The 21,327-nt window shown below is 40.1% G+C and overlaps 2 protein-coding genes across 2 annotated transcripts; one reads left to right on the plus strand and one right to left on the minus strand.

The window, feature by feature from the left end:
- Nucleotides 1-320: 320 nt before the first annotated feature.
- LOC146499534 (troponin I, slow skeletal muscle-like) lies at nucleotides 321-3,117 on the minus strand. Its single transcript, XM_085137807.1, has 8 exons — nucleotides 3,008-3,117; nucleotides 2,485-2,497; nucleotides 2,275-2,316; nucleotides 1,858-1,899; nucleotides 1,460-1,591; nucleotides 1,285-1,374; nucleotides 815-997; nucleotides 321-703 (listed from the first exon to the last, which is right to left on the minus strand). The coding sequence occupies exons 3-8, from the start codon at nucleotides 2,293-2,295 to the stop codon at nucleotides 602-604; spliced, it is 570 nt and encodes a 189-aa protein (XP_084993933.1). The 5' UTR covers nucleotides 2,296-2,316; nucleotides 2,485-2,497; nucleotides 3,008-3,117; the 3' UTR covers nucleotides 321-601.
- Nucleotides 3,118-7,490: 4,373 nt separating this feature from the next.
- Nucleotides 7,491-20,059, plus strand: st8sia1 (ST8 alpha-N-acetyl-neuraminide alpha-2,8-sialyltransferase 1). The gene is made up of 5 exons (XM_085137806.1): nucleotides 7,491-8,273; nucleotides 8,999-9,143; nucleotides 14,945-15,054; nucleotides 18,501-18,593; nucleotides 19,457-20,059. Exons 1-5 carry the CDS (start codon nucleotides 8,095-8,097, stop codon nucleotides 19,935-19,937), a joined length of 1,008 nt encoding a protein of 335 aa, XP_084993932.1. The 5' UTR covers nucleotides 7,491-8,094; the 3' UTR covers nucleotides 19,938-20,059.
- The last annotated feature ends 1,268 nt before the right edge of the window (nucleotides 20,060-21,327 follow it).

Below are 21,327 nucleotides of genomic sequence, written 5' to 3' on the forward strand. Positions count from 1 at the left end.
AATTATTTCCAATTTGAAAAAACTATTTTAAAAAAGGAGCCTTTTTTAAAAATTTTATTCATTTGCTTTGAGTTTACATTTAAACACAATCTTTTGCTTTCACACAAGGTCTATTTAAAACACTGAAACAGATACACAGAATGCAACTGCCACCTGTTGTTGCCCCTCCCTTCACTTTTCATCTTTGCTTTTAAATCCATCAACAGCCAAGCTGCTTGCCGTCCTTTGACGTGCCACACATAATCCTTCTGGTGCCAATAAAATGAAACACGATAAAGTCAAGTACAGATATGGAACATCACCGATGGAAACAATATGTGTTCATTTAAATCCTCTTTAATTGTCTTAAGGTGACATGACAAAACAAAATATTCTTTGGTAACGAAAAAAAACCATGGGCTTCTACACTTTTATTTTACACTTTAAGTGCCTTGAGTCGTTACACTGAGTGACTTATCAGGTAAAATGCAGCACAGGTGGGATTTATACTTGCTTTTACCTCAAACTAAACTCCAGCAGCTTTCGGGTCAATTTGTCTCCCATTAGGTATTCCACTTTTTCTGTCTAGACAGCTTAACTTTTCCTGCTTTTAGAGGTGATCTCACTGTGCTCCGCCGCCTGTGTCGAACATCTTCTTACGGCCCTCCATACCTGACATGGCCTCCACATTCTTACGCCAGTCGCCTACTTCACTGGTAAGCACCTGAGAATGAAGAGAACCGGGAAAAAATAAATAAAAATCAGAAAAAAATGTTTTGATACTGAGAAACACAAGAGATTAGGAGCTAAAATGTGAGCGTGGTGATTCTGGTACCTTGTCCTGTTTCACATCCTCTTTCTTCACAGACTTGAGGTTGGCTCTGAGGTCCATTGAACCTTTGTGTTTGGAGCCCAGGAGGGCTCTCATCATCTCGTCTGCTGACACCCTCACTTTTCGCAGGGCAGGCTTTTTGAACTTGCCCCCAAGGTCCTGTACCTTCAGCTTCAGCTCGTGGATCTAAAGCGTTATGATGCAAAATGTATGAAAAAAAAAAAAAAACAGAAAGAAAAAGCTCACTTTGTCTCCTTATTCTTTAGGTTTTAGGAGAGTACATAGTGTAAAAGTGCTGCAATAATATTTGAGGAATGTCTTTCTGTCATATTGGCCAGCCTGTTCTGGTTTGACCTAAATATACAGTTAATAGAGAATTTAACCCCCGATTTCAATTCAGACATTTGTTCAAGTTATTGTTATTTTACAGATACAAAGGATATGCAGAGGTCTGGAGGATAAAAGAGACTTACATCTTTGTTATGCTTGCTCACTTTGGATTCACAGTCATATCTCTCCTCATCCACAATATCAATTTTTGTATGAAGCTGCTTGCACAGTTCCTAAAAGATCAGATATTGATAACATTAATATTATTATATTTTCTGCTTTACAAAAGCTGGTCTTTTGTGGCTTTAGAGCGCTTACTTGTAGTTCTTGCAGGGACTTTCCAGACAGTTGCAACGGAGGCAACTTTTCTCCTAAATAGCGTACTTTCTCCTCCTCCCTCTCTTGCCTCTCCTTCTCCAAATCCTCACAGGCTCTTGTGAGGAGCAGCATCTGATTGGACACAAATGGGTATCAATCACAGGATGAGGAAGTTTTAGTCTGACCGTGACAAAAATGATAATTTATGTTGGTGTTCATAAACAGTATGTATTATGTTATATGGCAGTGAGTCATGTGTGCACCAGGAGTTAATAAAACTTGCAGCATGTGCATGGCTCGTCATATTGTTCTTATATAAAATAGTATTAAATTAATATCAAGTTTCGTTGTCATGGGGATATATAGCAAACAAAAGAAGGCGTGTAAAGGCAACTCACTTTGAGGGAGAGCTTGCGAGAAGCCGAAATCTTCGACTTCGGCTGTGGAGAAAGCCAAAGCACAATCAGCTCAGTGATTCTAAATCAAATATTGATTATTTAGGTCCGTAAGGTGATATTTACAGTGTCCAGTACAGTAAATAAAAGGCTAACAAAGTACACTGTATCTTTCAACTAAAATTAAACATTGCACATTTTATGGAAAGACCTGCAAGTGTCAAACTTGACTCCACTTACTGCAGTCACACATAAAAAGATAACGCTTTATTATTAGGATGAAGTCAAGGGGAAAGCTCTCAGGGATGCAGATAACAATTCTGACAGATAACCACTGCCACATCTTTCACATGTGTGCAAGGACAATGTGTCCCCTGTCCATGCATGGAGGATTAACACTGTGGAATATAGCTGGCTCACCTTTTCCCCTCTGGGATTCATCGCTCTGGATCTGTCGTGCTCCTGAAACAGCAAGCAGGAACACATGAGGACGATGATCTTAAAGGCAATGGCAGGTTTACATGAGTGCATTATCTATTCTTATCCTTTTAGGAAGCGAGCACAACTTTCCCTTAAAAAACATTTTCACAAATATGAACCATACAGCAGGCATAAAAGGAATTTTCTTACCTCACTTCAACTTCTTGAGCAGAAACAAACACATGGAAGGAAAGAAAGTTTGTATTAGTGACGTTTTGGTGTAATATGTCATCCCATTAAACTACACTGAAAATTAACCATGTATTTACTCCATCGTGTTGATCGTCATCCCAAATATTAATTTTTTCATTCTGTATTTTTTACAGTTTAACTAATGACAGTTCAGCAGATTTGTTAAGCGAATACATCAGCTACAACATTTGTTCTGACAAAAAAAAGCAAAGCCAGACAGCAGCAGTTGCACCCAGATTTTTAAGATCAGCTCTTTGTTAAGTTGACAGCATTTATGTACAAGTATGTACAAATTACTATATTGTACAGCTTTAACCATTAACTGTCTTATTGTCTACAAATTCTATTTATTTTTTATATTTTCTGCTCTAATCTTGTAAGAAAATTAAAATTATATTAGTACCTTCTTGTTAGTCACTCTGGCAATATTCTGAGAAACCTTAACTAGGTAAAACACACAATATAGCATCTGTTCTTTTACCTGTAAATGAGCGTCTGTGGAGGTGAAGAGAGCCAAACAGCAGCTGCTGAAGACAATGGGCAGCTTTTTATGCGGGGTTGATGGCGAGTGGACAGCAGATATAACGTCTGGTCCCAAGAATGTGCTGGCAAGAGACCAAGCATTAAATATCACCTCCCCTGACACTGACAACACAAGGAAAGTGTAATAATAAATCCGTAGCGTTGCCTTAATGGTATTGTCTAGAGATCAGCATTTGAAATGTTATCATTTTTCCCAATTGGAATAATTGGAAAAATGCACAAGCTGATATATTAGTAACACATATAGACATTATTATAAGTTCTCATAAAAAGGACATTCGAAAGCTTGCCAATTCTTCTATGTTGGTGAAGCCAGTAGCTGTATAACCTAAGCAATTACATCAATTCATTATAGCTAAAGAGATTCTCTCAGTAATAAATATGCTGTTTATGAGAAACCTAAAGCCTTTACTGGGGCTAGCCAATGCAGACAATCATACTCTAAGAATAGATCAGGCCTCTTCTCCATTGTACTCTGCTTTTAACCGAGTTAGCAGTGTCAGCACATGCGGTAAGGTTTACTGCAAGTACAGTAAAAAAACAGAGTTTAATTCATTTTTTTTCTTTTTACAGACAGTTGCAAAGAATCTGGGGTTTTCTTATCCAGGGTCTTTACATGACTAAATGGTTTACAGACTCCAGAGAAATCTCTGTGCGTATGACTGTATGAGCTCAGGAACACTTCTAAAAGCTTTGTAGAAAGCAAAAATCACTGCAACCACAAATGGTCACTTGAGTCATCTGGATTAAATCTGGGTCCTTCGCACATCTGTCAAGACCTTGTTAATGCTGGATACAGCTTTCAAAGCAACATGCCGTTCTTTAAAATTTCCAGGAAATGGAAACAGGAAGTTGGTAAAGACAGGAAAAATCTGCTGTGTGACAAGGCATGTAACAGCCATTCATTTCCTGGGGTGAAATGAGCATCTTGGTGTAGAAAAGTCTGAGTTTCAAAATATTTGTTGTTTCATTTTAGGGTCATTTTTCAGTGACATTTGAAAAAATGACAAATTCTCTCTGTGAGAATCTACCAAAACAGTCAAAGAAATCCCAACAGAGCACACTCTTTAAATAAACTACATTCAAAAGCAAGGCAGTTGCTCAGAGCTGAAGAAGGCGCATATAGAAAGATTTCAAAACACAAACATCTACTGTCAACAATTCTTTGGCACGACTTTACAAAGACTCCAGAGTATGAGCGCTAATCTTGACCTGAGTGCTGACTCTTCTTGCAAATCACTTAACCCCTGAGCATCAAGTTTCTAATATTTCCAGTGGCTTATACTGGAATAAAACTGATGCAAGCGCTAAGGTGTTTTTGGTAAACTGAGCATTAGCTACAAAGGGCATCTTCATATAGAGCCACATGTAACATGGAACAGTCAATGCTCCTTTGCTCTCTTGAGGGCTTCTCACAGATTAGAAATCATTGTGAAAATTAGTGAGAATATCTGTCAGCTAAAAGATGAGCCTGTCAGACATGGTTCCTTCTGACCCTACTTGACTTCACTGTAACGCCATTATAGACCGACCACATAATACCATTCAAGTTTAGCATCACGGATGAATTTTGCATTCTGTGGCTTTAAGAGCAGTGCATTCAGCAGCTCTTAAGTTCAAGATAGAGTATTAAATATTCATTGCTAGAAATCTGAAAATTGCTTGCCAGTATTATTGTTCAGTTTGTTACATCTCAAACTTCTTTGTCTTCGCAATTTTTAAATTAAATCAATATATATCTTGCGTCAGCTTGTATTTGAATCATTTTACCCCAATAATTTCCCTTAAATTCATGGACAGCATAACTCTAAGAGCTTGGGGTTTTTTGTGCCAGTAAATATTCTTATGGCATACACTACCAACTTATCTGTCAAATTAGCAGTACACTGCTTTCAGCGGTGGGCAAGCTGAAGAGACAATACCTCATTGCGTGTGAAAGTGTCAGTAAAAGGAAGAAGATGAAGGGGACAACAAATGTTCTGTCATATTTTCTTTCCAGTGATCCTCAGCAGGTGGGAGTGCTATTTCTGATGCAACCCAACTCCCTCCTGTCTTTGCACAGACACACAGGCACCCAAAAAGAAAAACTAGGCAGGCCTTGGTATTGGGGAACTGCTTGTAATGCACTTTCTACTGGTGCTGTTTTCACAAATAGGTCAGTTTTGGGCTTTAAGGAAAGAACAAACGGAGAATTGAAAATTATGAAAATTGTTTTTTTCGATTTTAAAGAAGATATTTAAAGTTATATTTTGCATTTGTTGTATTTGTCATATGTTCCATAGTCCACCTGAACCCATGGTCATGATATAACAAGTTAAGTTATCGTGTGTATTGTGTATCAAATGTACTTCTTTTTAGGAAAAACAAAATGAAAGAATTTTTTTTTCATTTACAGCCCTAAAGTACAACTTTGAGTTATTTTAATAATCACGTATTAAACTTGAGCATCAGAATGAGGAAATACCATTTAAGTGACTTTGACCGTGGCATGGTTATTGGCACCAGATGGTCTGGTCTGACTATTTCAGAAACTGCTGATTTTCCCCGCATGACCCTCTCTAGGGTTTCCATAGAGTGCGTCAAAAACAAGCACAAAACAGTTCCCTTATAAGTATCTCATAACTGTCAGGGTCAAAGAGGCATCCTGAGAGAAAGCACAGCTGGAAGCAAAGTTAAAAAATTCAAGTTACTGAAAATCTGGTATGCCTACGCCCACACACCGGATTATTCTGGGGTGGATAAAGCAGTTACATAGCGAAGGTTTATACAGGAGGTTATACTGCAGCTGCAAGTACAGTCCAGCTCAAAAGAAAAATCCTGGGCACATGGCAAAAAATGGACTTTTTTGTTGTAGAGCAATCGTCTGAAGAGGGTAAAGTCTGGATTAAAATGAGATCGCAAAGTGGCTTTAGTGTGGCGTTGAGGTGTGGTAATCTCACAGCTGCAGCAGCGTCTCGTGTGAAATCCTATTTCGCTTGTGCAGGAGATGTCCGGCAGGGGGCGACAGCGATTCACATCAGAGAGGATGCTTGCTTTTACGCGTCAGTCATTGACAAGTCAGCGGTAATACAGACGTGACTCTGAAGCAGGATCTTTAAAATAAAGACTCTCACTCAAGAAATATATTGAAATATGCTGTAAAAGAAAAGTCAAAAGATTAAAAAAATGTACAGGTAATATTATAAACAGTCACTTGTCACAGTGAGAAATATAAATTACTTAGCAGAAGCCTTTCAGTGAATATTACAGTAGCATGTGGATGCTGTGCCTTTTACTTTATGAAATCAATCATCAAGATAGTGCCTAATAATCAAAAAATGTCTCAAGGCAAGTCCAAAGAAGAAAGAGAAGCGCTGATGGCTAAACTTGGTACAGCAAACTTTGGAGTCGCACGCTCCGCTGAGGTTCCAGCTCCTTGAGATAAGAAGTCTTCTTTGGATTTTGATGTGTTTATCTGCTCTTTAAGCCAGAATGTTCAACATTAAGGTTGAAAGTTAACATTTTAGTGTTAAAAGGACAGTACCTTCAGCTTCACCTTCTTAAATGGGATTAGAATAGCATATTTTTCATGTAAAATAGATTAAGACCTGTAACAGATACAAGATTACACAATATGCTCTAAGGCACGTGTTTTATGGCATTGCTTTATCGACACATTTGCAAATTTAAGATTTAAATTTATTCCCCCTTTTTTATTGACATTGTGTGAGTGTGTTATATGGTCTGGCAGAATGCACTGCAAGCCTAGATGCATTATAATCTTATAATAGTCCATGTGCTATTGCATGCTTGCACATAAAAACATCAAAAGCCTTTGCTCAGCATGCTCTACAGTGCGGCATGCGTAAATATACTGTTAAATGTTTAATCAGGACTAAACCAAGGTTGATTTTGCTTTATATATTTGTAGATTTGTAGAGAGAGAAACGTGGCACTCCAACAGTAAGACGATTTGTTGGAACATTTTAAAGGGCAAAAAGGAACTTTCAGCAAGAGGGAACAAAGGTTGCATTACAACGATATAAGTTAATCACATAACCCTTTTTAATGGTTTTATGGCCTATAAAACCATTAAAAAGGGTTATGTGATTCACTTATATAACATCTACTGTTTGGGTTATCCCTAAATAAACATGACGTTCTGCAAGAGCTATTTATCCATGATTTTATCTATATGTTGTGTTAGAGCAGGCAGTTTAATAAAAATAATCTCAATAAAATTCTAACCTAAATTGTGTTCAGGTCCTTCTCAGCTTGCTAGGTGCAGGGGGAAAGTGGACAAGCGTGAGCCGTAAGGATCGAGTGTGCTTTTATTTTGAAAGCCGTTTTCCGTTGTCGCACGAGGTACTATTGGCATTGATGCGCCTCCGTCTGCACAAGAAGCACTTTGTCTGAGGGAAAAGGGGTGAGGGAGGGGGCGGTGTCGATAGAAGAAAGACGGGGAGGTGGAGGGGAGCTGAGTCGGACTTGGCTGATTAACTTGCACCGCAGACCCCCAGAGCAGAACAGTCCAGGATCTGGGCGATAGCGCGCGGTGATCGTGGTCGTGGGGGTCGAGAGAGATCCAGGTGGAAAGGAGTGGGACATACAGAATCGGGATGCAGCAGGACGCGGGGTTTGGAGGGAACACGCGTGCCTCCTCACAAACCGCGCGCTGTAATGGAGATGGTGATGCACCAAGAACAGAACAGCAGATTCCTGCAGAGCCACACACGCTGCCCAACAGCCCCGCAACCCAGCGCCAGCCGTTGCAGGGATAGACGCTTCTCGCTGTTAAAACCTCGCCAAGACAAAAACGGATTTCCAAACTGATGCTCGAGCCAAACAACTGGATAACAGACTACCTTGCTCCTCCATTCATACCCCCACCGCGTCTGCGGGATGAGACGGGGATTCAGGACGGACAGAGAGACCTGCTTTGAAAAGACTGCGTTTCACACCACAGGCTTCGCTCTGCTGGTGGTTTTGAGAAACAAATAAGAAAAAAAGGAGAGGGATAGAGGGAAAATAAAATAAAAGGGAAAGATGTTTCTGCGATGCTACCGGGCCAAATTGTCGGCGTGGGCCGCTCTGTGCGTGCTGGTGCTTTGCTGGTTTTACGTTTTCCCTGTCTACAGACTGCCGAGTGATAAAGAAATAGTGGAGGAGGTGCTGAGGCAGGGGGAAGACTGGCAGAAGAACCAGACCGGCATCGATTTGTACAGGTTCGACTCAGAGCTCTGAATTTCCTTTAATAAGCTTCAAGCTGTGATTGGCCGTGTGCCCCCCCCCCCCCCCCCCCCCCATTGGATTTAAGTGTGTTTCAAGACAAGATGAAATGATTGATAATAATTTTAAGGCTTATTGCTGAAATTTCAGTTTCAATTTCGTAATTAATACATGCTTTTAATATTTTGGTGCTTTAAGACCAACAATTATGACAAACAAAACCATAATTCTAAAGAGAGTAATTCTAATGTATTACAGTAGTGTCTCAGCCACAAAGATGACCACGGACAAAGCAAAAGCAGAGCTCTGAGTGTGTTAGTTACAGAGTAGCAGCTTTATTTATATCTTAGTCAACATTCTCAGAGGCAAAGCTGATTACAGGGTAATCAGAGAAAGTGACCCCTGAAGAGCATGCCTGCTGGAGGATGTGATACTCACTTGGAGCTGGGTTGTTTCTGTGGTTCTCTTTTAATGGAGCTATAAAGACCTTTTATATGTTAATGACTTAACAGATTAACAGATAAGAGAAAAGGCAGTTTAAAATTAGCCTGATGTAATCATGTAATATAGTTAAAGTATCTAATTTAGTTTAGTCCTATGGACTAATCGTCAGGTGCCTTCCTTTGGGAAGATAGCTACAGATGTGTTATTGCCTGTCATTGTCTAGTTATCACCAGAAAGTATTTTAAAAACAGTCAGGTGTTTCCTTCTCTCTCCACAGGAAGCTGCTGTCAGAATGCTGCGATCCGAAGCGGATGTTTGCAGTGACCAAGGAGAACGCCCCTGTGGGCAAAGTCCTGTGGTACGATGGCGAGTTTTACTACTCGCACACGGTCAACAACAACACGTACTCTCTCTTTGTACAGGTATACTGATAAGTAACGCTCTTATGTTTCTCAGAAAATAGTGCTGTCTGAGTTGCTGTGACAGTCAGTTCATATACGAGTCCTTCCTCTTGGTTTCATTGTGGGGTTTTGACTTTCCCACATCTAGAGATGCATGTTTTTAAGACCGGCAGCTGTGTCTTTGAGATGTGACTGAGACCAAATAACTGAAAATTGATTTCTGTCCTACCCGGTGCATTACAGATGTGTTGTGGTGACTGTGTTAGTGTGAAATCTAGCTGATCCATAATGGAGGAGGGGAGAGGATTACAGATCTACAGCTCTTAGTGTGGACAGGAGTCGATATGAAGATGTGACAGGATTAGTGGTTTGGGGCAACTTGAAAGCTGAAAAAGATAATACAGTTAGTTATTCCCTGCAATTCCTGCTCTGTCCTTTTATAACACTCAACTATATAAGTCTTGTTCTGGTTTTCTTTCTCCACTTAAGTCTAGGACAGTGTTGTTGCAACACTACTTAAAACTGGAAAGGGGCGCGGCTTCAAGGTCTTTCTTTTTTGCTCTATTTTCACTTAGGAAAAAAGGAAAGAGGGTTTTTTGTGCTCGTGAGTAGAAACAGCAACGAAAGGGGAGCTATAGGTGTAAGTGCTGTTGCTGTGTTTACCATATTGAGTTCTTTCTCTGAGGCTTTAGATCTGCAGTCAAATATCCTTCTTGGTACATGTGATGAATATTTTACCCTAATTTCCAGGCATGAGCTGTGCATGTTCTTTCATGAAGGACAGGGGGAGGTGAGTGTGAATAATTAAATAAAATGACCAACCTAGGCACTTGTGTTTGTTTCCATTTGCATTTAATATATTGGTTTAAACATAGACTTACTGTCACCGGACACTTTATTAGGTACAGTTTGTTAGTACTAGCTTGAACTGCCTTAATTATTTGTGTATAATATATTCCACACGGTACAGGTAACATTCATCAGAGATTTCCATCCTTATTGACATGACAGTATCACACAGTTGTTGTATATTTATGTGCTGCACATCTATGACGAGATTCATCCAGTCCTCCACGTGCAGAGTGCTCTGATGCATTGAGATCTGGTGACTGTGGAGGCTATTTCAGGACAGTGAACTTATTGTTATGTTCAAGAAGCCAGATTGTATTTTATTGAACTTTGTGAGAAGGTTCATCCTGCTGAAAGCGGCTATTAGAAGACGGATACACTATGGTCATAAAGGAATGGACATGGCCAGTAATAATACTTGGGTAGGGTGTGGCCATAAATGATCCTCAGTTGATACAAAGGGGGCCTAGAGTGTGCCCTCACACCATTACGTCACCACCACCAGCCTAAACTGATTTTGTTGCTACAAGCAGAATGAATTCATGCTTTCATGTGTATGCCTAATTCTTTTTCAAATTTTATTTTTCAAATATAGAATAATAAATAAATAAATACATTTTTTATTTATATAGCACCTTTCAAGACAGAATCACAAAGTGCTGCACATAAGATTACGAGTCATGAAAAGATTTAAAAAGAGAAAATAAAACAGGCATAAAATTAACCAAAAGCAGTTTTAAAAAGGTAAGTTTTGAGTTGTGTTTTAAAAACAGCTACTGAGTCCACAGTTCTTAATGCTTGGGGGAGAGAGTTCCACAGTCTCGGGGCCACAGTGGCAAAAGCTCTGTCACCCTTAGTCCTCCTCTTAGTATTTTTTATAGCAAGTAAGCCCTGATCAGATGACCTCAAAGACCTGCTAGGGACATAGGGCTGTAGCAGATCAAAGATGTAGGCTGGTGCCAGTCCGTGCACAGCTCTGTAGGTCAAGACCAAGATCTTAAAATCAACTCTTAATTTAACAGGAAGCCAGTGTAACTGAGATAATAACGGTGTCACATGTGAGTACTTGGAGGATTTTGTCAAAAGCCTAGCTGCAGCGTTTTGCACAACCTGCAGACGATCCAGAGAACCTTTGCTTAGACACATAAACAGCGAATTACAATAATCCAAGCGTGACGAAATAAAAGCATGTATAGCAATCTCAAGTTCAGAGCGAGATAAAACCGGGCTTAGCCTAGCCACATTTCTTAAATGATAAAAACAAGACCGAACCAGAGATTTCACATGCCCATCCAATGTGAGACTCGAGTCAAAGGTGACACCTAAATTCCTGATAGAGGATTTAACATAAAGTGAGAGAGGACCAAGGGCTTTCACTATCTGCGATAGAAACCTATCAGGGGCGCATACGAGGATTTCGGTTTTCCCCTCGTTGAGTTGGAGGAAATTTGCAGCCATCCAACGTTTGATCAAATCTAAGCAATCATTCAGACGCTGAAGCTTAGATAAATCCTTGGGCATAAAAGAAATGTACAACTGAATATCATCAGCATAACAATGATAAGAAATGTCCTCAAAAGAGCCCATTATATGCTGGAGGGGGAGAAGATATATTAAAAACAATAAAGGCCCCAAAACTGACCCTTGAGGGACACCATAAGTAAGGGAGGTAGAGGATGACCTAAAATATGCTGGTTTTCATTTTTTTTTTAGATGATGGCAAAATAAATGTATGTAATTTGGACAAATCAAGCAGTTTTCAAGACCTCGCCTTTTGGTTTTGGTGATGTGTCAACTATAATCCAAATCACTGTTTATTTTTTATTTTTTTTTAATTCTAATGGAACTATATACCTTGGTTTTGAGATTTTCGAAACAGCCCTGTTTTCAATTAAGTATACTGGGAACCTTGCTTTGTTGCTTACATTGAGAGCAGGGGTCTCAATCTCAGATGAGCTGGGGTCGTTTCATTGGAGGCCCACGGTAGTGTTCGAAGACTACAAAAAAAACCCCACAACGATGAGTTTTACACAGTTCAGTCTCATAGGCTGTTGTGATGAGCTGTCCGGGATCCTGTAGATCTAGGTTCAGGATTTTTAGCTCCTGTGTCATGTCTACAAGGAATGCCAAATCCATTATACCTTTTTGGATCATTAATCTCAGGAACATCCAGTCTTCCAATTTCCATGAAATGCTTCACCATGAAATGCATCACTTCAGCTTAACTTAAAAAAATCTTTTTAACACGTTTCCCCTGCTGAGCAAACGCACTTCTTTAAATTGCAGTACATACAATGCCTTTGTTTGGTCTCAAAATGCTCAGAATTGGCAGTGTTTTAAACCTCTGCATCTGGTGTAATTTACACATTTCAGGAGAACAGACGTGGTATGTTTACATGTCGAGCATTTGCTGCATGTTGATGTATAATGCAGTGCAGAACCACTGTTGGATCTCCATTTTCCTTCTCTAAGTTTCTCAGTACCAGTGCTAATGCCAGTGCTAATGCCCACCAATCTATTCCACTTCATACCAAGCCACTCAATAACAATCTACAGCTGCTGAAATCTATCTGTAGCTTTGGTCTGGCCGTACAGGGGACACAAACCTAGCAACTTTTTTTCTCACCTCAAACTTGTCGTTAACACTTTCGATGAAAACTGCAAATCTGCTTGTTGCACATTGAATAAGCTGATGATGGAGTAGTTGTTTATTACATTTCCTGCAATGTATAGTATGTATATTAAACCAGTTTTCCACTTCATGTACTTGTTAATCGACATGTGTGGCAGACAGTGCTCAGAACACTGTAAACAGTGGAGCTGAACATTATTTCCATTAGAAAACAGTGCGATAAGGTAACACGGTGGATTTTGTGTTTTTAAGTGAACTGATTCTATAAAGTGACTGTTTTGCCCAACATTTCTTTTATTCCAAGTGTGTTTTTCTGACTAAATACTATGATTAGGTCATCTTTTCATTTCCCTGCTCCTCTCTAGAGCCATGTCCTTGTGTCTATTGCATATTTTTATGGGGACCGTTTCACTTCCTTAAACCTATATTGTGGCTAGTTATGGTTCCCAGTAAAAAGACAACTGATAGTTAGGTGGGATGTACTGTACTCAAATTCAAACACACAAGCACTCCCTTCTTCTCAACTCCCATTGCTGTGATTGCAGGTCTGAATGCAGACAAGCAGCCACGCTGCACCAAGCTGGCAGCAGCTACAGTATCTGGGCATGTGCCAGGGAATGTGCCAATTAGGGCTTTGACAGTTAATTGCTGGTTAGTTCAGTGACTGAAACAGAGCATATATACATACAGCTCAGTGAACTGAGCATTAGAGTCCTATAATCTTTTTTTTATGTTTACTTAGTGATGTCTTTCCTTTTCTCTAGACCTTTGACAGTGTATGCAGCACAACTGACTGAGTGAAAAATCTTACATGCACATTATAACACCAAAAAATAGAACAGAAGTCCAACACTAACTACTTAAACATGTTTTCTCTTTTATATCATGGTAAATTTGTCTGTTCCGTCAGTTGGATAAATCAGGTCAACTTAACAAGCCAAAGAAAAAATCTGTCCACGTATTAGTAAAAGATTTGGTTTAATGTAAGTAGTTGGTGGTCAAAGGAGCTTGCAAAGTAGTTGGTGCTGTTGCTAAAGAAACAAGTGTCTTCCTTTAGAGCTTTACAGCTTTAGCTTGTTTTTCTGGTTCCTGTCCTCTTCTTGGTTTGCTGTTAAAGGTCTAAAAGAGACTCTAAGGGCAAAGAGTCTGTTTGCGACTCTATACGTGTGTGTGTGTGTGTGTGTGTGTGTGTGTGTGTGTGTGTGTGTGTGTGCCTCAAGCGGGTGCACTCTGAGGGGTATAATGAGAACAATTGTTTCCACTGTCTCGCTTAATCCATTCCCTTGAGTTAATAAGTTTTCAGCTGTGGTGATGGTAAGATAATGATTCACTGCAACAAAATTGATTACTGGTAGTGACATTTTTGTTGTCACTTCCCTGTTGGTTGTTTATTTCAAATGGACTACAGTAAAGTGAAAAAAGGAAGATTTTAAAGTTGAAATGGGGGGGGGGGAGGACATGGACACCATATCCTCTAGATTAAAAAGCAGAGGGACTGTGAGGTGTATTGTCAGCGCTCACCTAAAAAGTCTGCATCTCTGTTGATATGGAGGTGCTTTAGTGGAAATGGTTCCCTGGAAAAGGCACCAGCAATGTTGAAAGGTATATACAGGTTAGAACAGTGCTCTCCATCAATTGGAATATTGGTGATGTGATCCTTTGCTGCTCCAGTCTACATGCCAAGATACTGATTCATAATTTGATCTCTGATGCATTTATCAGAAAGTAGGAATATGTGTGTCATCACAGTGTGCGTGTTAGGAAGCACTTAGACGTAGACAACAGTGCTTATGTGAATGGCTGAATGAGTGAATGAGGCATGTTGTGTAAAGCAGCGAACCCCAACCCCCAGGTCGTTTGGTACTGGGCCGCAAGAGTTGAGGCTCGGGTGCGAAATTCATGGTTTATCGGTTTCAATGTGCTGTACATATAGAGATGCTTTTTGGCATACTGTAGTTGTAACAAGTGATTATTGAGTTACTGTTGCTGTCCTATCAGCTTAAAATCTGGCCATTATTGTTGGATCTCTGGCATCAACAAGGCATTTTTGCTGAGAACTCCTGTCAGGCAGTGGTTGTATGGAAAATCTCCATAGATCAGCAGTTTCTGAAATTCTCTTGCACCAACAACCATGCCACGTTTAAAGTCCTGGATAATACACAGAAACTGTGTATGATCCATCTCTATTACCTCAGCCTGCCTCAAATCTTCTTATCACTTTGCTGGTTTTGTCGGTCAGCACCCGGGGGCTATAAAGGCACATTAGCACTAGGCCCATCATGTGTTTAGGAGCTACTGGCTGTGTGCATTCTAACAAAGCTTAATGTTGTCTCCTGTGCAGGAAAACCCTTTGCAGCTTCCCCTGAAGAAGTGTGCGGTGGTGGGCAATGGCGGCATTCTCAGGCACAGCAAGTGTGGCAGGGATATCGACCAGGCCGACTTTGTTATGAGGTAAGAAACAAAAACCACTCCAAATTTGAATCAGCAGTGCCCCAGAGACCTGCTAGATACCATCAGTGATTATAAGAGCTGGTGTCGATTTCAACAAAAAAGGAAGAACAGAGACAGAAAAATGGGCCACAGTGAGGATGTGAAAGAAAAGAGGTTAAGCAGAAAAATCTGATGGGGTATGTCAGATATTTATCTTCTGTTATATTATAATAGGACTATCGATTGTATTTTATAAACAAGCTGATTGTCTTGGCATTTTTAAAAAGTAACCAAAGACTTGAGACTGAGGAGGAGACCGGGGGGGAAAGGTACATTTTCATCAGTTATAAGGGCAGTAGAAGTTCAAGTTGAAGAACTAATGTACCATCAACAGTCAACAGACCTCGTGCATGCAGAAAAATGCATGACATATGAATTTTAACTAAAGGATGACCTTTGAGAGCGCCAGGAAATAGTGAATACTTCTGGATTTGCACAAACGTCTTTTAATTCGTGGTAACTGACGTACTCTGGCTTGGTATGTGTCAGTCTAAAGACAAAGCACAGCTGATTGTCCGCCTCGAGAAAACACAACAGAGCATTTCTTTGCTTTGAGTGACAGTGAAGTGAAACTGTTTCTGTCTTATGTATAAATTAGGTTGTCTGTATAATGTTGAGTATGTTTTTTTGTCTGTGTGCTTAGTGGTTATATTTTGAGTCACCTTCTAAATTTACATTGACTGTTGGCCCTATTCCAGGAAGAAGGTTTAGGTAACAGCTGTTTAACTTAAAGGTACAGTAAGCATTTTTGAGTTTAATTAATAGAAAAAAATACTCTACTCATAAATATTCATTGATCCATTGTGTAATTACATCTTCCAACTAATCATGTATTTGCATAAACTTAGATTTACGTCCATTAAAAATAATAGGAGCGTCCCCTGATTTGTGGAAGCCACCATGTTGCCCCACCGTCTAGATTGCTGTGGCGAAGATGAACATCACTGTTCCACCTAATAGCATTTTATTTCTGTGTCTAGAAACCAGCCACATACATAGTACATCTTATAAATTACTCTTAACTTAAAAATCTGAAATAACTCTTTCAAACTATACATGACCGTTTAACATTTACACATATCATGCCTCTTCCTGCTCCAGCTCTGCTCTTTCTTTCTTCATCATTTCCACTTCATTTTGTTCTTCCTATCCGCAAGTCCTGTCAGCTCTGAGCCAGTTACCAGAGTAACAGACATTTTCTTCCATAACCTCGCTTTCTCTCTGACTAAATTTCCTTCCTCATTAAGTTGCTGTCACAGTGCATAATACTAGAGTTAATAAACAGAGTGAATTAATTTAATTTACCACATTTTCCGCACTATAAAGCGCACTTAAAATCCTTACATTTTCTCAAAATTCAACACTGTGCCTTATAATTGGTGCGCCTTATGTATGAATTCTGGTTGTGCTTACTGGCCTCAAACAGATTTTATGTGGTACACGGCACTCAAAAATCTGTCAAAAAATGTTTTAATACAACTTTGGTAAGCTACAAAGCCGCTCCGCTTGATGGATAGTCAGGAGCCCTGCGGAGTAATCTGTGTCCAAAACTCTGTCTTCTTCAGGTCCCAAAGCCAAATGAACACTACGGCATCACTGAGAGTTAAAAACTGTCTAAATTCTTTCATTTTTATAAAATGATCAGCGTTGCTGCTTTACCAGGTGTGACAATTAAGTTCAACATCCAGGCATGAAAACGGAATTAATTAAATTTAATAGTTAGAAGTTAGCAGGAAGTTAGCTTGCTAGTTTCTACCTAAACATGATATAGCATGCTCTGACTGAGAGATTTCTGAAAAAATTAAAACATACAGCTCTGCTATCACTTCCAACATAAATGAAGACAGAAAACTAAACAACAGTGATGTTTGCAGGGTTACTGAAGTTGCACTAGCTAGTATATAATGATGTGCTACGTGATTGCTAGCGATACAGCTATGTTAGCATAATGCTAATTTTTTTCCACTCGATAAAAATTAAACGGACCATTAAACGGACCAAACTTCAGTCAGGAGAATAACTGAGATAATCTACCCACAATATGAGGTTAGTCATTAATATACTGCAACAACATGGGAATAGAGCAGCTGCAACAGAATTCATCATTAACAAATCAATGGTACGGAAGTGGAGGAAGCAAGAAGAATGAGTTTAGTAAAGTTTGACTTATCTGACTGTTTTGTTTTGCTTAATGCGCCTTATAATCTGGTGCGCCTTATGTATGAAAACAGACCTGTTCAACGACAGTGTGCCTTATAATCCAGTGCGACTTCTGGTCCGAAAAATTTAAGTGAATTAAGTTTATGTTTTTACACATGCTGAAATCCTACTTAGACATTTGTTATTTTTCCTCCTTAACCATCACCGCTTTATAATCAGTTGTCAATGTGAGAATAAAGACAGTGATTATGGTACATTTCTTATCAACTCAGGGAAAAACCTGGAAAAACTGGTCTCCATTTATTTAACTCTGTGACTCTGGGGACAGCACAGAAACATTAACTTATTTCTCTGGAAAAATGTTGATATACTTTAGCAATCATTATTTAACTCTGTATAAAGCTTACGGCAGATAACACACTGATCAACAATCTGTCATTTGCCATACTGGATATCATTCACGTTGATTTAAAAAAGATAAGGCTGTCACAGTTGGGATCTTGGGGGTGAATATTTGAAATAAATCGAGTCAAATTGAGTTCAAGAATCTAAAACCGAACTAAATATGTAAGTGTTAAATTCAGCCTCTAGACACCCTGTGTTCTGAACATTTCATGGTGACAGTTAGTCACAGGCTGAGATGCAGTAGTTAAATTATGTAAACATATAGTGTCTGACATTCAGATTTAATGTGAAATGACCATTCAAACAGCAGTCGCTTTCTAAAACATCAGATATTTATTGGATTCAGTACCACATACGAAAGTGACCTAGGTCAGATTTGAAAATATCGGATTTTTGCTTTCAAACTGTCATACCATAATCGGACATGGGTCGCATAGGGTCAGAAAAGTCAGATTTGATGCGCTTTTGCCTGCAGTGTGAACGTAGTCAAAGTGACTCTCTAAAAAATTAAGTTTGGTAATAGGTGACGACAGAAAGTATAGTGTCTGTGATCATGAGCGGATCAAGCAATTTGAAATGACTCCTTTTTCCCTTCCTGTTTATTAAAAAAAAATTCTCATAGCCTATAGTGACCACATTGTTATTCCTCGGTCCACTGGATTAAAATGGATGCTCTGCTCTTTATTTACCTGTTGCTATGGTGAATCTCAGTATTGGAGCTCCATTAATGATGGTTTTCTTTCTCTACTCACGCATGCACTTCACTTGGGCTAAACATGTTCAGAGCTGATCAGCCGTTGTCCAACTGAAAACTCAGACTCATGTTTGTTCTGTTTATTTAGGTGTAACCTTCCACCGATCTCAAAGGAATATGCGGAGGATGTGGGCACAAAGACACATCTGGTTACAGCCAACCCAAGCATCATAGAGAAAAGGTAAACAAGTTGGAAACTGCACCCCTGTTGCAAACACTAAGCAAATGTACATTTGTCACTTGACCAGAAACACTCAAAATCAAAGTCAGCTTTATTGTCAAAGACCATATGTACAGTCTTACACAGGAATTTGCTCCCATGGCCCTCAGTGTACGCTAAAAATATAAAGACAAAAAGGGAAAAATAATAATAATAAAATAAAATAAAAGTCTTGTGTAAAACACAATACAATACTATACAATTATTTAAACAGCAGTGTCCAAGACAATCATAGTGATTGTGGGCAAGTTTGTGTGGGGCAGTCAGTGAAAGGGCAATGGTGGTGGGTCAGGGTTTGTATGTTTTGGGGTGGGCTCGAAAGCATGTTAGCCGGTCGAGTTGAATGGCGCTGTCGGGAATCTTATTATTAAGCCAAGTTTCCACAAAGACGAAGACACAACACTCTCTCACTGACTTCAAGGTGGACCGAAGTAAGTGTACATGATCCAGCCTGTTGTCCAGGGAGCGCACGTTGAACAGTGCAATAGTGGGAATAGCGGGTTTGTGTGGATTAGCCGCTAGCCTGCTCCGCGCTTACCCCTCTTTTGTCTCCTCTCGCACTGCCTGAGACGTTTCCACTGTAGGCGAGGTCTTGTGGCAGGGGTCGCTAATGGTAGATGCCCCATTAATGGTAGATGCCCCCATTGCTATGCTGGTGCCCCATTGCACCAGCATAGCAAGGTCATTTCCTTTAACAACTGGCAGAAAGAGAAAGCAACTGAAGAAAGCAATTTTTAGTTTGCAGAGAAGTCACCAGGTTAGCGATCACTCTAAAGTATACAGTTATACAGTCATCTTTTTATCTATCTTTCTCTCTTACTCAGATTTCAGAGCCTTCTGTGGTCAAGAAAAGATTTTGTGGACAGTATGAAGGTCTATGGCTCGAGCTACATCTACATGCCTGCGTTTTCCATGAGGCCTGGCACAGACCCATCACTGCGGGCATATTACACACTGGCAGATTCCTCCTCCAACCTCACCATGCTTTTTGCCAACCCTGAATTCCTACGCACAGTGGGTAAATTTTGGAAATCCCACGGTGTGCACGCCAGGCGCCTATCCACAGGGCTCTTCCTGGTGAGCTTAGCCCTAGGACTGTGTGAGGAAGTCACAACCTACGGCTTCTGGCCGTTTTCCGTCGACCTGGATCAGCGACCGGTCAGCCACCATTACTACGATAACATCCTGCCCTATAAATGGTTCCATGCCATGCCTGAGGAGTTTGTCCAGCTTTGGCATCTGCACAAAAGCGGCACGCTTCGTGTGAGGGTGGGACGTTGCGCCCCTCAGGAAGGAGGAAGTTAGAGCGCCTTGAAAAGTGAAGCGATTGCACACAGCTCCATCTGTCTCCCTACGCATTCCTGCTGTAAACCCCCAATCCCCACCCCCACCCTAGCCCAGCTGATCCCTAATTACTATGAGAATGTCCTCCACCCATATGAGCCACACTAGGGAAAAAAGAACACAGTGACACATGCAGGCACGCACTCACACTACATAACATATTTACACATTCCTGAAACTAGCCATATCTACCTGTGTTTCTGAAATTGTGTATGTGTGCATGGTTGAGTGTCTGTATGGAAAGCATCATCTGGGACTAATACATGTGAAAGTATGGGAGTGGATGGTTGGGGGATGGATTTTGTGCACTGACTGTGTGTAACTGACAGAAGGGGCAGCTGGAGCACATTCCCCTCTGGGACTTTGTTAATCAAGAATAAAAGAAGTGGAGGGCGGAAAGGGGGACAAATAAGACTAAAAGCCTAGAGATAATGGTAGTTCCTAGTAACTTGAATAGAAGCTAAATTTAATAGAGGAAGGGAAAAAGGTAAACTTTGAAGTTGAGTCATTAAAAGCCATCAGCCAAGATTTTAAATAGTCTAAAAATTTTACGTTTGAACCTGGACCTCTCTTCCACTGAAGATTACCAAATTCAGTTTCCGAGGGTCCGAAGTCCATCATTAAAACGTCTTAGCTTCACTTGCTGTCATCTGCATTTCATCCTCGTCAAGCTACAGCTTTTATTGTTGAATTTAAATGTAAATTTCTGCTAAGGATGTCAGCTTTATCTAATAACGAAAACTCAATTGAGTGCTGAGGTGAATAAGATGACTCTTGATACATATTCATACTTCAGAGTACGCTGGATTAAAACAGGTGCTCTGCTGTTTATGTCCCTGTTGCCAGGAGCCCTCCTTGTTAGCTTGATCAAGGAAGGCTTTTTTTTCCACCACTCACATACATGTCTAACTCAGGGTGAACATGCTCTGAGTTGACTGAACTAAGTGTTATCATCCTTTCTAGAGCCAAGAACTGAGTTTCCCATCTTTTATTTAATCAGTTAGACTCAGTGTTTGATGAATCTGTCTTCTAGAACAGGACCAAGGGGAACATGGGAAAAAACTAGAAGTCACACACACACATACACTAGGGGTGCAACGATACTCGTATCGATATTGAACCGTTCGATACAGTGCTTTCGGTTCGGTACGCATATGTATCGAACAATACAACATTTTTTATTTATTTTATCAACTTTTCTTCTGACGATGCTGTCTGTGTTGAGCGGTCAGTGGATCTGCGTTCAACTACTCCGCCTAGGCTGCACTGTGGAGTGCAGATCCACTGAGCGCAGCGCAAGCTAGCAAGACAGAAGCTAAGCTCGTTGCAACATGGCAACTGCCTCAACACT

Source organism: Neolamprologus multifasciatus, chromosome 17 (assembly GCF_963576455.1).
Source record: "Neolamprologus multifasciatus chromosome 17, fNeoMul1.2, whole genome shotgun sequence".
Taxonomy (NCBI): domain Eukaryota; kingdom Metazoa; phylum Chordata; class Actinopteri; order Cichliformes; family Cichlidae; genus Neolamprologus; species Neolamprologus multifasciatus.